This window comes from Carassius gibelio, chromosome A23, assembly GCF_023724105.1.
Source record: "Carassius gibelio isolate Cgi1373 ecotype wild population from Czech Republic chromosome A23, carGib1.2-hapl.c, whole genome shotgun sequence".
In the NCBI taxonomy this organism is placed as follows: Eukaryota; Metazoa; Chordata; class Actinopteri; order Cypriniformes; family Cyprinidae; genus Carassius; species Carassius gibelio.
This window is the reverse complement of record NC_068393.1, coordinates 18,675,294-18,690,293: the sequence shown is the minus strand read 5'-3', so window position 1 is coordinate 18,690,293 and position 15,000 is coordinate 18,675,294. Positions and strand designations below refer to the sequence as shown.

General features: G+C 34.4%; 1 protein-coding gene across 3 annotated transcripts in view; it reads left to right on the top strand.

The window, feature by feature from the left end:
• ddah1 (dimethylarginine dimethylaminohydrolase 1) overlaps positions 1-15,000 on the top strand; it is a 47,757-nt gene that overhangs the window by 21,976 nt on the left and 10,781 nt on the right. For all 3 annotated transcript variants that reach the window (XM_052540344.1, XM_052540343.1, XM_052540345.1), the window contains exons 2-3: positions 14,049-14,148; positions 14,887-14,960. In XM_052540344.1, the coding sequence (XP_052396304.1) occupies positions 14,058-14,148; positions 14,887-14,960 (165 nt within the window). In that variant the 5' untranslated portion in view covers positions 14,049-14,057. The remainder of the gene's footprint in view (positions 1-14,048; positions 14,149-14,886; positions 14,961-15,000) is intronic.

Sequence of the window (15,000 nt, the reverse complement as noted above, 5' to 3'; positions counted from 1 at the left end):
AAGAGGCTCTGGATTCATTTGTTTATGATTCTGTTGCTGTTTGTTTGATTTGAGTTCTGCGCCGATTCATCTCTTTTATAATATCATGACATCGTGTATGAAATCATCGCTCACAGAGAGTTTGTTACTCTCATCTTTGGGCTGGCGAAGATTAGGATGAGTTTGTTTCTTCATCAGGTTTGGAGAAATGCAGCATTGCATCAGTGTCTCAGCAATGGATGCTCTGCAGTGAATGGGTGCCGTCAGAATGAGAGTCCAAACAGGGAACAACACTATTGTCAATTATCACATCCCGTCATTTCTTTTCCCCCAAAATATCTTTATTTAGAAGTTTAGTGTTTTCAGTGTCATTATAGTGTTACTATTTGTTGTAATTATTATTACGTGATAATGTATTCAATTTTAATTGTGTTTCTTATTTGCATCTTGTGTACATTACCAGTCAAATATTTTTTATTTTTTATGAATTATATATATTTTTTAATATATGTACAGTATATAAAATTTGGAGAAAATTTTTTTATAGTGTATTTTTTATTATTATTATTTATATAACATTATAATTTCTAATCACCTTATATTATTATTTTTAATTGCTTATATACAGTACAGACCAAAAGTTTGTAAATATTACTATTTTTAATGTTTTTGAAAGAAGTTTCTTCTGCTCATCAAGCCTGCATTTATTTGATCAAAAATACAGAAAAAACAGTAATATTGTGAAATATTATTACAATTTAAAATAATTGTTTTTAAATGTATTATACTTTAAATGATCATTTTATTTCTGTGATGCAAAGCTGAATTTTTAGGATCATTATCACATGATCCTTTAGAAATCATTCTAATATGATGATTCATTATCAAAGTTGGAAACAGTTCTGCTGCTTAATATTGTTTCAGAACATGTGATACTTATTTTAGGATACTTTGATGAATAAAAAAAAAATAAAAGAAGCTATTTTTTTAAATATAAATATTTAGTAATAACAATATACACTACTGGTCAGTAATTTGGGGTCAGTCATTTTTTATTTTTATTTTTATAAAATCAATACTTTTATTCAGCAAGGATGTGTTAAATTGATAAAAAGTGATAGTAAAGAAAATATATTATTAGATTTTGTATTTTTATTTTGAATAAATGCAGTTCTTTTTATCCTTTTATTGATCAAATATATCAGACAGCAGAACTGTTTCCAACACTCATAATAAATCAGAATATTAGAATGATTTCTAAATGATCATGTGATCGACTGATGTTACATGTGACACTGAAGCTGGAGGAATGATGCTGAAAATTCAGCTTTGCATCACAGGAATAAATTATTTTTTTAAGTATATTCAAATAGAAAACTATTATTTTAAGTTGTAATAATATTTCACAATATCACTGTTTTTTTTCTGTCTTTTTGATCAAATAAATGCAGGCTTGATGAGCAGAAGAAACTTCTTTCAAAAACATTAAAAATAGTAATGTTTCAAAACTTTTGGTCTGTACTTTGTGTGTGTATATATATATATATATATATATATATATATATATATATATATATATATATATATATATATATATATATATATAATTTTTTATTACCTTAGAATATTATAATTTTTTTTGTCATGTATATATATTAAAATTGCTCCAAGAATTTAAGTACTGTATTAGCTATGATTAATTTAAAAAAAAAACATTAGTATTAACATTATTTAATAACATAAATAGGTGTTCACTCTGATCTCTAGATATGTGCTTCTTCCCTTCTTCAGAATGATCTCTCTCTCTCTCTCTCTCTCTCTCTCTCACTCTCTCTCTCACTCTCTCTCTCTCTCTCTCTCTCACTCTCTCTCTCACTCTCTCTCTCTCTCTCTCTCTCTCTCTCTATCTCTCTCGCTCTCTCTCTCTCTATCTCTTTCTCTCTCGCTCTCTCTCTCTCTCTCTATCTCTTCTCTCGCTCTCTCTCTCTCTCTCTATCTCTTTCTCTCTCGCTCTCTCTCTCTCTCTCTATCTCTTTCTCTCTCGCTCTCTCTCTCTCTCTCTCTCTCACTCTCTCTCTCTTTCTCTCTCTCTCTCTCTCTCTCTCTCTCTCTCTCTCTCTCTCTCGTGTCTAGCGCACAATCGGTTGAGTTATTCAGTTTAACTCTGCAGTTTGTTGACGTCTCTGTCTGTACGTCTAAGTTAACATTGCTGCTTGCCTTAATTGTTTACAGCCACACACACTTTCTCTCCTGTCTCGTCATCTGTTTTCTTCTCTGTTCGTTCCACATGGCTGGTGCGGGTTAAAGGTGAGCGTTCTCAGCGAATGACAGAGATGTGTCTGTGAACGGGGCATTAGAGATTAGAGATGCCAGAGTTTTTCCCATCAGGCTCTGGAGTCAGAGTTTCCATTACTAAGTCCGTCTGGAACTGTCGGCCACAGGAAGAGGCCCCGATCACAGAGGAGCATCTTCTGATGGAGACGGGCCTCCCGCAGTCTGTGCTGGGAGACATGGATGGAGCTGGGCCTCCTGATGGAGCTAGACCTGACGGAGCTGGGCCTCCTGATGGAGCTAGACCTGACGGAGCTGGGCCTCCTGATGGAGCTAGACCTGACGGAGCTGGGCCTCCTGATGGAGCTAGACCTGATGGAGCTGGGCCTCCTGATGGAGCTGGGCCTCCTGATGGAGCTAGACCTGACGGAGCTGGGCCTCCTGATGGAGCTAGACCTGACGGAGCTGGGCCTCCTGATGGAGCTAGACCTGACGGAGCTGGGCCTCCTGATGGAGCTAGACCTGACGGAGCTGGGCCTCCTGATGGAGCTAGACCTGATAGATTTTGGGCCTCCTTACAGAGTTTGAGCTGTTTATAGAGCTGGGTCTCCTAATGGAGGTAGACCTGGTATAGCTGGGCCTCCTGATGGAGCTGGGCCTCCTACTGCAGCTGGGCCTCCTGATGGAGCTGAGCCTCCTACTGCGGCTGGGCCTCCTGACGGAGCTAAGCCTCGTGATAGATTTTGGACCTCCGAACAGAGTTTGAGCTTTTTATAAATCTGTGCCTCCTATTGGAGGTAGACCTGACAGAGCTGGGCCTCCTGATGGAGCTGAGGCTCCTACTGCAGCTAGGCCTCCTGACGGAGCTAAGCCTCGTGATAGATTTTGGACCTCCTAACAGAGTTAGATCTGTTTATAGACCCAGGCCTCCTAATGGAACTAGATTTGATGGAGCTGAGCTTGATTTCACTTGATTTCACCAGATCAGACCCATCTGGAGGAAATGCTGCCCAAATATGGTCGTATCCTAAGATCAAGCATGTGTTGCTGCGATGAACCACATGTGAGACTCCAGATAAACAGACACGTTCGAGGCGTAAAGATGAGCTCATGTAGTCTGTCAGAATGGAGTTGAGCCGTATGTTCATCCGTGAGCTCCGCCGGCTGTTTCAATCAGATTATATCCACACAGATCAAATGGAAAAAGGCAAAAATGGTTTTCTGGGAAACCCCTTCATTAGTATTTATGGGAAACTCCATGGCATCTTTACCTTCCTTGAATCTCTCTCTCTCTCCCTCACCAGCTTTCTTTGGTCTGTTGTTCATATTTCATGTTCTTTTTCCACGCGAGCTTGTCATATTTCTCCTGGTGCTCGCGCCGGTGGAGTGTCCTGTCCGGGACGAGAGCCAGAACATTCTTAGGAAAATGTTGGTGCCCGCTGTGCTCCACACAATGAGTGTTGTGTTCCTGACCATTAGACGGACGGAAAACAGCCTGATGGAGGAAACATGAGGCCCAGGAGATGAGATGAGATGTTTTGTCTGTCTCACATCACATCGTTCGTTTGTATCTGCTAGCGTGGTGCAGGCTTCTCAGATGTGTGACTTCTGTTCATGCGGTGCAACAGCAGTCATTCATATACTGTTAAAGTTTGCTCATATTTTGAATTATCTTATATATGTCGTTTCATTTTTAGTTAGAAATATTGTCTTGGTAGCTATCTGAAATATATGTCTTTTTTTATATATATATATATATATATATATATATATATATATATATATATTTTTTTTATATCCTTTTTTAGTTGACAAAACATTATTTCAAGTATTAATTTTTTTTTTTTTTTTTGATGATCATCCCAACCCTAAAATAGAAAAAGGTAGTTTTATATTTTCATATATGAAGTCAACTAATAATTATTATTCATTTATTTAGCATCATCAAGATGCAATATTTTGAATGTTTTTTCTACTTTGCTTCATTTTATTTTTAAAGTTTTTTTCACGTAATTTAGTTTTTATCATATTTTAAATGTTTTTGTTTATGTTTCATGTAATGTTAAAATAGAATAAGATTACGTTTATATATATAAAAAAATTCATGTAATTGATTTATTCGCTTATATATTATTTTGAATTTTTTTATTTTTATTTATTTTTTAAAAATTTTCTATAAACTCTTGAAAAGACCAGTTTGAAAAACCTTCCAATCCAAAAATAATTTCACATTTAAAAGTGTAAATTGTCATCTCAAACCTCACTGATTTTCTTCTTTCTTTGAATCAATATGGTTCACTTACATCAGATATAATCAGTTTCTTTAATGCATACAGTCTATCTATTTGGCAGCTGGTTTTGGACGCTGCCTGAGTCATGTGACTTACTGAAGGCTGTTTTGCTTTGTTAAGCAGAAGGGAGTGAGAGTCTGATCCATCGTCTCAATTCAATCTCTGGCTTTAACTCCTGCTTTGATGCTGCTGTTATCAAACTCTTTCTCATACTGACTCCCTCATCAGGAATTCACATCAGGTTTCTGAACCGTTAGTCACAGGGAGACGGAAACCTGAACCAAACACACACATTCCTTCTGCGCTCTTAATGGACTGGATTAGAATGAATTGTGAGGTTTGCCGGTGTTGTGATGTTCACAGGACTTCACTGTGCAGTTTGGAAGGTCTTCTGAGTGCTTTGGTGTTCTGGTTTACTTTAAATTAGTTTGAAGATTAATTTTTCCACTGAAGAGATAAAATATGATTCAGAGGTTGTTATACCAGCACTTCTGTGGAAGCTTAACATCCCAGAAAAATGTGTCTAGAGAAGTGAACTCATGTAATTTGTGTTTGCATCACACACACGCACACACACACACACACACACACACTCACGGGTGGTCCTGTTTACCTGCACAGGTGAGATATGAAGTCATTATACCCTTCACTCGCTCATAAGCCTGATGAAAGCTATCCCATAACCCCTTCATCCATAACCGCAGCTCTCCCAAAAATTAAGATTGCCGTTATTTATTCACCCTCATGTCAAGATGTTTTGTTATCCATACAGAGACAGTGTGGTCCAAATATTAATATATTAAAAAATGCACAAAAATATTGGATATAATTTAATTAGATAAAGCTTTTATATTAATTTGTATACATAATATTGAATATACTTAAAAATATGCTTAATTTTATTTATTTATTTATTTATTTTTATTTTTATTTTTTAGATATTCATCCTACGGAATATATTTATCAATTTATTCAGTATGAATTTATAATTATTTCCCTTTTTCGGTCAAACCATCTTAAGAAAGATGTTTGAGCCTGTAGCACTGCATTTCGGGATTGTTTTATAAATTATTTTCCATTTATACGTTTGTGTCAAATCTGCCATTGGCAAATATTTATTTATTCATTTATATGTATTTAAATTGTATTATATAACTATTACAATATTTTTAAATTAGTTTTATCTTTGTTTTAATTTGATGTAATGAATTAAAAACACTTAAAATAGACAAAATCATTTCTATGTTCCATGAAAGAAAGAAAACCATGTAGGTTTGGAAGAATAAGAGAAAATTGAACTTTTAACCCCAAATCCGAACCTCGAAACTTTCCGTCCATCAACCGCTGGAACGTTTTGTGTCCCGTCAGACAGAAACGTTTGCGGATCGCTGCGTTTATTTATCAGAGCTGCATGTGTGTGTTTGTTTAAAGCGCTTCATTTCCTCGGTCTGCATCAGTGAGATGAAGAGGTGTGATATAATGACCAGAACGGTTGCGCTTCTGGACGTGAACGGCGTCGGACCCCCGGCCGGCCAGCTGCGTGTTTGTTGAGTCTCCAGGGTGGAAAACACATTCCTGCCAGATATTTTACGGCTAATCGCTCACACACTCGCCGCGGGTCGCGTCCACAGCACAGCTCAGGTTTGGTTAGTCTCCGGGGGGTTCGGAGGTGTCTGGAAAGAATGTTTTGTTTTCCTGCTGTTTGTGTTCGTTTCAGATGTGTGTGTTTCTCCAGGATCTTGTAATCTCTCCTGACGCTCACCTATCGCCGACAGCCAATCAGAACGAGCCGTCCTGTTACTCTACCGTTACAAAACTGTGATCGGAATACATTTCTCTCATTCCGTCTCTTTAGTCATGCTACAGCAGTTAATCGGTTTATTGGTTGACACGTTATTTGTAAACGGAATTCTGGGAAATGGAATGTTTAGTGGTTCATTTAGGAACACTGTGTGCCTGTATCCATGGCAACGAACAGCGACCTTTATTGTTTGGAATCTTGAATTTGTGTTCCGAGCTAATTTGGCGGGAAAACCCTAGAAAGCCTGTTGTTTCATATTTCAAAGTCCTGTAAAAGTGTCAAACTCAAAATATTTAATTATATTATAAGTTGTTTTTATTTATTACATTTTTAAGGTTAAATATTACGGAGCCCTGCACATGAAGTGCAATAAAAAATTAATTAATTTTGCGCACCATTTACAAATTCGTTACTTCAATTAACTAAAACTTGCACACGATTACTATTGAGTTGCTAGATTTATTACTGCATTCCCTCGATTTACTATTGTGTTCCCTCTATGAAAGGAACAAATGAATAAAACGTGCGCTTAATTTATAAATCGAGTGAACGAAATAGTAAATTGAGGGAACGCAATAGTAATCGTGTGCACGTTTTAGGACATTGAGGGAACGAATTAGTAAATCGTGCACACAATTTATAAATCAAGGGAACGCAATAGTAATCGTGTGAACGTTTTAGGACATTGAGGGAACGAATTAGTAAATCGTGCACACAATTTATAAATCAAGGGAACGCAATAGTAATCGTGTGAACGTTTTAGGACATTGAGGGAACGAATTAGTAAATCGTGCACACAATTTATAAATCAAGGGAACGCAATAGTAATCGTGTGAACGTTTTAGGACATTGAGGGAACGAATTAGTAAATCGTGCACACAATTTATAAATCAAGGGAACGCAATAGTAATCGTGTGAACGTTTTAGGACATTGAGGGAACGAATTAGTAAATTGTGCACACAATTTATAAATCAAGGGAACGCAATCGTAATCGTGTGCACGTTTTAGGATATTGAGGGAACGAATTAGTAAATCGTGCACACAATTTATAAATCAAGGGAACGCAATAGTAATCGTGTGAACGTTTTAGGACATTGAGGGAACGAATTAGTAAATCGTGCACACAATTTATAAATCGAGTGAACGAAATAGTAATCGTGTGCACATTTTAGGACATTGAGGGAACGAATTAGTAAATCGTGCACACAATTTATAAATCGAGTGAACGAAATAGTAATCGTGTGCACATTTTAGGACATTGAGGGAACGAATTAGTAAATCGTGCACACAATTTATAAATCGAGTGAACAAAATAGTAATCGTGTGCACGTTTTAGGACATTGAGGGAACGAATTAGTAAATCGTGCACACAATTTATAAATCGAGTGAACGAAATAGTAATCGTGTGCACATTTTAGGACATTGAGGGAACGAATTAGTAAATCGTGCACACAATTTATAAATCGAGTGAACGAAATAGTAATCGTGTGCACATTTTAGGACATTGAGGGAACGAATTAGTAAATCGTGCACACAATTTATAAATCGAGTGAACGAAATAGTAATCGTGTGCACATTTTAGGACATTGAGGGAACGAATTAGTAAATCGTGCACACAATTTATAAATCGAGTGAACAAAATAGTAATCGTGTGCACGTTTTAGGACATTGAGGGAACGAATTAGTAAATCGTGCGCACAATTTATAAATCGAGGGAACAAAATAGTAATCGTGTTCACATTTTAGGATATTGAGGGAACGAATTAGTAAATCGTGCACACAATTTATAAATCAAGGGAACGCAGTAGTAATCGTGTGCATGTTTTAGGACATTGAGGGAACGAGTTAGTAAATCGTGCACAAAATTCATAATTCGAGTGAGCGAAATATTAATCGTGTGCACGTTTTCGTTCATTGAGGGAACTAATTATTAATCGTGCGCAAAATTTAGCCTACTATTTTTTCCTGCATGCCATGTGCAGGGCTTCGTAAAATATATATATATTTTGCATTTTATTTGATTTAAAGTAAAGGAAATGTTGTAGTTTTCAGTGTGCCTCACATGTTCTCCAGTAATCGTGAGAGTGTAGTTTAGTGTCTGAGATTTCTGAAATGGCTGTGCTCCAGCGGGAGTATCTGGTGATAGACGAGCTTTCACGGTTCATGTGTTTGTTCAGTCTTTTGTCTCTCTGTGTTCTGGACTGATTGCGGTAAAAGAGCACAGATAGTAGCTGTGAGCGTAATGAAGTCCATTCCTCCGAGCTGTTGAAGGCGAACAAAGCTCCTCTGGACACCGAATCCCCATCATTGCTGACCCACGGATGCGGCCCGTCCACTCTCTCCAAAAGACCCCGAATAGCTCAGCAGAACCCGAAACCGGCTGTCGGGACCCGAGAGAGCGCGGCGGAGAGACGAGCCCCGCGAGAGAGCGGCTCATGGTGGGAATGAGGGACGGCAGCCTGGGGGGTCCGACTGCAATCGAGAGACGCGAATTCAGGCCGACTTCCACATTTCAGCCTTCCATCTGGGAATTGGGTGGTTGCTGGGGTGTCTTGAGTGGTTACTATCTAGTTGCTAAGATGTTCTGCAAGATTATTAGGTTTATTTATTTATATTGTCATATAGGATTATAAACACCCTATTTTTATTTATTTTTTCTTCTTTTTTTCTTTTGTACTAATAATTTTTTATTCTATTATAAAGAATAATTAAAGTATTTTTTATTATATAAATTTTATATAATTGATTTATATTTGTATTTTTAGAATTACACATTAGTTTATTTTATAATTCATTCATATATTGATGTTCTTATTGTTTTAGATTTTTTAAATATTATTTATATTATTATGTTTCATGTTTGATATTATTCTATAGTATTATATATTATTATTATTATTTATTCCTTTGGACAGATTATTTATTTTTATTTATTTTGTGTGTTTATATATATATATATACATATATTTATTTTTTATTAGTAGTGTTATAAAATATTAACTTTTGTTGAAAAGTATTTTTTATTATATAAATTTTATATAATTGATTTATATTTGTATTTTTAGAATTACACATTAGTTTATTTTATAATTCATTCATATATTGATGTTCTTATTGTTTTAGATTTTTTTTATATTATATTATTATGTTTCATGTTTGATATTATTCTATAGTACTATATATTATTATTATTTATTTATTATTTATTATAATTTATTATTATTTATTTATTTTATACAGATTTTTATTTATTATTTTGTATATAACTGTTTTTATATTCTTTCTTTTACTTTAGTATTTGATATTAAAAAACAGCGGGCCCCCCGTTTATTTATTTATTTATATTGTCGTATAGTATTATAAACACCCTATTTTATTTACATTTTCATATTTTTGTTCTCAAATTATTTTTATGTCATTGTATTTGTATAATTGTTTAGTATTTAATATAGTTTTATTCTTTTTTTTCTTTTGTACTTATTATTTTTTATTCTATTATTATTTTTTACTATTATATATTTTTTTTATATTTGTTATATATTTATTTTTAATTAGTAGTATTATAAAATATTACCTTTTGTTGAAATTTTTTTTTTATTATATATATTTTATATAATTGATTTATATTTGTATTTTTAGAATTACACATAAGTTTATTTTATAATTCATTTATATATCGATGTTCTTATATATTGTTTTAGATATTTTTTATATTATATTATTATGTTTCATGTTTTATATTATTCTGTAGTATTATATATTATCATTTTTTTTATTTTATTATTTTGTATTTAACTGTTTTTATATTCTTTTACTTTAGTATTTTATATTATACTATAGTATTATATATTGTTTTGTTTTTTTTTTCCTTTGGACAGATTTTTTTATTTTATTATTTTGTATATAACTGTTTTTATATTCATACTTTTACTGTAGTATAAGTTTTTTTTTTTTACTTTTTTTTATATATATATTTTTGATTTTATTTATATATATAGTTTGTTTTCATCCTTTTATCGTCTATGGTATTATAAATGATTTATTATATTATTTTTTAACCATTCAGCTTCTGGTTTGAATTTGTTCGTTCTGGATGGTTCTTAGTGTGTTCTGAGTGGATGCCAAGACAGTTTCAGGTTGTTTTAAGGTGTTTTGCAGATCTTGGAAACATTCGTGAGATCTGTTGATCGTGTGATGGACGCTCTACCGACCGTGAACACTTATTTCAAACATTAAACGCGCCTCATTAGTTTGAGCAGCTGTGCTAAGACATCAATCTTATTCACTCTTAAACGAGAACAGGAGCGTGAAAGAGTGGGATGTTATCTTGAGTTCTGTTTAGGAAGCAGTTTTCAGTTCATTTCATGTCTACAGATGAGTGTGTGACGTCAAACCCCACAGATCTGATTCCTGCACGCTGATAACCGCCTTTTCTTTGTTTTAATACACATCTCTCTTTTTCTGCAGCTCTTTCCTCGATTGGCCATGATGTTTCTGCTACTTTCGCAATTAGCATTATGCTTATTTTTTATTTTATTTCCAGTGTTTTTATGTGAATGCACATTTTGGTCTAAGTTCGTCTTGTTTTATATTATAGCTTTTATATTCTATTATTGTTTAAAATGTTATTTTAGTTTTTTATGTATTTTATTTCATTCTTTTTGACTGTCCACGTTTTGTTATGAATCTTTCTTATTTTTACATAATTGTTTTTATATTCCTTTTTTATTGTTTATAGTGTTTAAATTGTTAAATTTTTTACTTATTCTTTTTGATCTGACCTTTTCCACCAAATTTGTCTTTAATTATTATATTTTAACGAATATTTTATTTTCTATCTTTTATATAGTATATTAAATTGTTTTATATATATATATATATATATATATATATATATATATATATATATATATATATATATATATATATAATATTATTATTATTATTATGTATTTATTATTATGTATTTATTTATTTTTTATTTTTTTGAGCATTCAGCTTTTGGTCTGATTTTAATTCTTTATTTTATTTTGTTTGTGCAAAATGTTTTTTCCACCTAGTTTAGGACACAACATTTATTATTTCATTGTAATTTAATAATTCACATCCTCAGCTGCATCCTTGTTTAAATTCTTACAGACTAATCAGTCTATTCTTTTCTTATCTTTTCATATATTCTTATTTTACTTTTATTTATAAATTATTATATTATTTATAGTTATTTTTTTAATTATTTAAAATTTTATTTAATAATTTTTGATGGTTCAGCTTTTGGTCAGAATTTTATTTTATTTTATTTTAATTCATTGTATTGATTTATTTATTGTTATTATTTTTATTTTATTTTTGCTGGTCCCTCAGCATCATGTGGTTCTCCTCTATGGCTCTAATCTCATCTCTTGCTACAGTAGGCCGTTTATTCCTCACTGTGCAGCAGACACTGTATCCGCTGAGAGCCCATTCTCCGTCTCATTAGAGTTCGTTTGTGCTCCTGTTCGGTGGAATGACAGGAATGTGGCCCTCGTCCCGCAGGAGTCTCTGGATCATGACCAGCGCTGATGCATCCTGGGACTGAAAAAAGCCACGAGTCAGAATTCCTGAGACTGGAATTCCGGGATCAAATGAAAGGGATTATTGTTATTTCAGTAAGATGCGGTTTTTGTGCATAAGCTTTCATCAAAGTTGCTTTTTGCAATCACATCCAATCTGAATTTTTGAACAAAAATAGAATTATCCTAATAGAACAAAATCGTCCGACATCTAAATCTCTTTACATAAAACCGAGTGACACTTAACTCTTCTAATTAGAAATACTTATTTTAAAAGGACAAAACCCAACGATGTGTAAATCTCTAATCGAAGGAAACTTACCGACTGTCATTGAAATCTGTTACTATAACGAACCCAACCAACATTTTAATTTAATTACAGCGTGATCTCTTTAATTCAGTTATTATGCAGTAGTTATGCAAACCAAATTAATGTAAATTGTCTGTAAACTGGTTTGTGGAAAGTGAGACCTGCGTCTGCGTCATGAATGATATCAGTTCGTCTGTCAGCACGTGTGAAGACAAACATGTCCTCTCAGTCTGGCCTGGGGTTACACTGACCTCTGACCTTTGACCTCGTTCACAGTGTTGTCTGCTCAGAGGTTGTTTTGATGGTGATGTGTGTGTGTTTGACAGACCGTCAGTGGAAAGGCTGAGAGATCGTCGCACACACACACACATACACACTCACTCTCTCACACACTCAAACACACTCACTCACACTCACACTTACACACTCACACTCACACACACACACACACACTCACACACACACACGTTATTTAAAATATTTAACCAAGCAGTTGCTGGCTCCCTTTCACTTTCATAGAATGGAAAATCTATCTGTCTATCTATCTATCTTTTATTTTATTTTATTTTATTTTTGGTATTTGCCTTTTGGTCTGAATTTTTATTATATTATTATAATTTATATATATATATATATATATATATATAGTATAATATTATATGTTCTCATTTTTATATTCAGCTTCTGGTCTTATTTATAAATATATATGTTTAGTTTATAGAAATAAATAAATTATATTTCTGAGTAAAAATGGTTGAAAATATTTTAAAGACTTTTATAGATTTTATAAAGCTGAGAGACTTTTATATTAGAGCAAAACAAAGTTATAAACCGCAATTCTTCTAGTGATTCAAATACAATAAAATGAATAAAGAATAGTTAGTTTTTCGTTTGTGTTCTTGTGTTGACGGTGTTTGTTGAGATGCTCTGTGTGTGTTTACATTACGGTTGCCGTGGCGACACACCTGTATGACCTCATGTTTGGCGACAGCAGTCCATGGTGACCTCACTGCCAGATATCGCCGTGGAAACACTGATTCATCCTGTAAAAAAACACAGCCTCGAGAGCTGCTGAAACACACACTCACTCACTCACTCACACACACACACACACACACACACGTTTGTTTTTGTGTAAAGTGGGTTCAACCCATAGGTGTAATGGTTTTTATTCTGTACAAACTGTATATTCTATGGCCCTTCATTTATTGCATTTTTACTTTCTCAAAAAAACTCATCCTGTATGATTTATAAGTGTTTTGAAAAATGGGGACATGGGTTATGTCCTCATAAGTCACCCTCTCCTTGTAATACCTGTGTCATACCCATGTCATTACACACACACACACACACACACACCGGTCCGCTCTGTTTTTGAGCATCCCCTCCTCTTATCCAGCAGATCACTTCCTCTAAATCTTTTCTCCTCATAAAAGTTTTCCCTGTTTCCTTCAGAATGACATCACCTTCGGCCCCTGCTGATGATGTCATCGGAATTCACTTATTCCTCACGGGCCAACAATCGCCCCCTGGATCGGATTTAACAGAGCTTTTTTACTTTTTACGAGGGCAGAGTTCAGTTTGATTTTTACATAACCGTGATGTTGCAATAGTCACTTTTTTTGGGTCTATTTGTAGATATATTCTCAAGGAAACGATCAAGCTGTCATTGGGATGTGAGAGAAAGTGTACTGTGTAATTAGTTTGACATGATAGGCTGCGTTAGGCTAGTCAGTCGATCGCAGCATCCCTCACATTGTGTTTTTGTATTGATCCTTCAGTAACTTTGTGCTGTTCAACTGAAAAATATGTTTTAAACACATCTCTCTCTCTTTTTCTGTTCCAGACGGAGGCCATGAAAGCTGCATTGACTGAGCTCGGCCTCAGTATAGTGGAGATGACGGATGAATCAGCCACGCTGGACGGGGGAGATGTCCTGTTCACAGGTACCAAATTTGGTTTATTATGCCTTTGTTAAACATAGAACGCCTTTTGTGGCAGAGCCAGCCAATCAAATCCTTGTGTGCACAGACGAACAGCCAATCAAAGATGATCATCTAGCAGAATGTGTACAGCGAAGTCTAAAAGTCTGAGATCACTCATGAAAAGTTTCTGTTTTGGTTTTATTTCCATTTTAAATGCAATATCATGCATGCAAATTTAAATTGATAGTTCACTCAAAAATAAAATGATGTAGGTGACTTTTTCTTGAGTTATTGAGTCTGGAGAGTCGTTCCTGGCCAGAAACATTTCCTCCTGGCATCATGAAGCTCGTATCTCCTGTATAAAACATTAAGTGGCTACTGTTCTGGATTCACGTTTCACATTACACTGTTCGCAGATCAGACCAGAACTACTGATGCACAATCTTATACTGTTACACCAGAATATATGAGAAACTGATCTCAGATCACTGTTAAAACAAAACGTAAAATTGTGTGACTAGGAAAAAGTCTCTTAATGCAGCTGAACTTCAGCTTCTCACTGGCCTCAGATCAGAAGTTTCAGTGGCATTGATGTCGTTATGAAGCTTTAATGTCTCTTTGCAAATTAGTTTGGTTTCCTTTGATCAGTGAAGGAAGCTAGATACAATCCAAATTGTTGTCTAGACCAGCACTCGGTCATGTCTATGAGCCGCTGCAGGTTCCTCTGGGGGTGAATGTTAACGTGTCTCTAATGTTCAGGTAGAGAATTCTTTGTTGGATTGTCCAAGAGGACCAATCAGAGAGGAGCAGAGATCCTGGCTGACGCGTTTAAGGTGAGTCTTATCCATCTCTGATTATATATCTATTTATGTA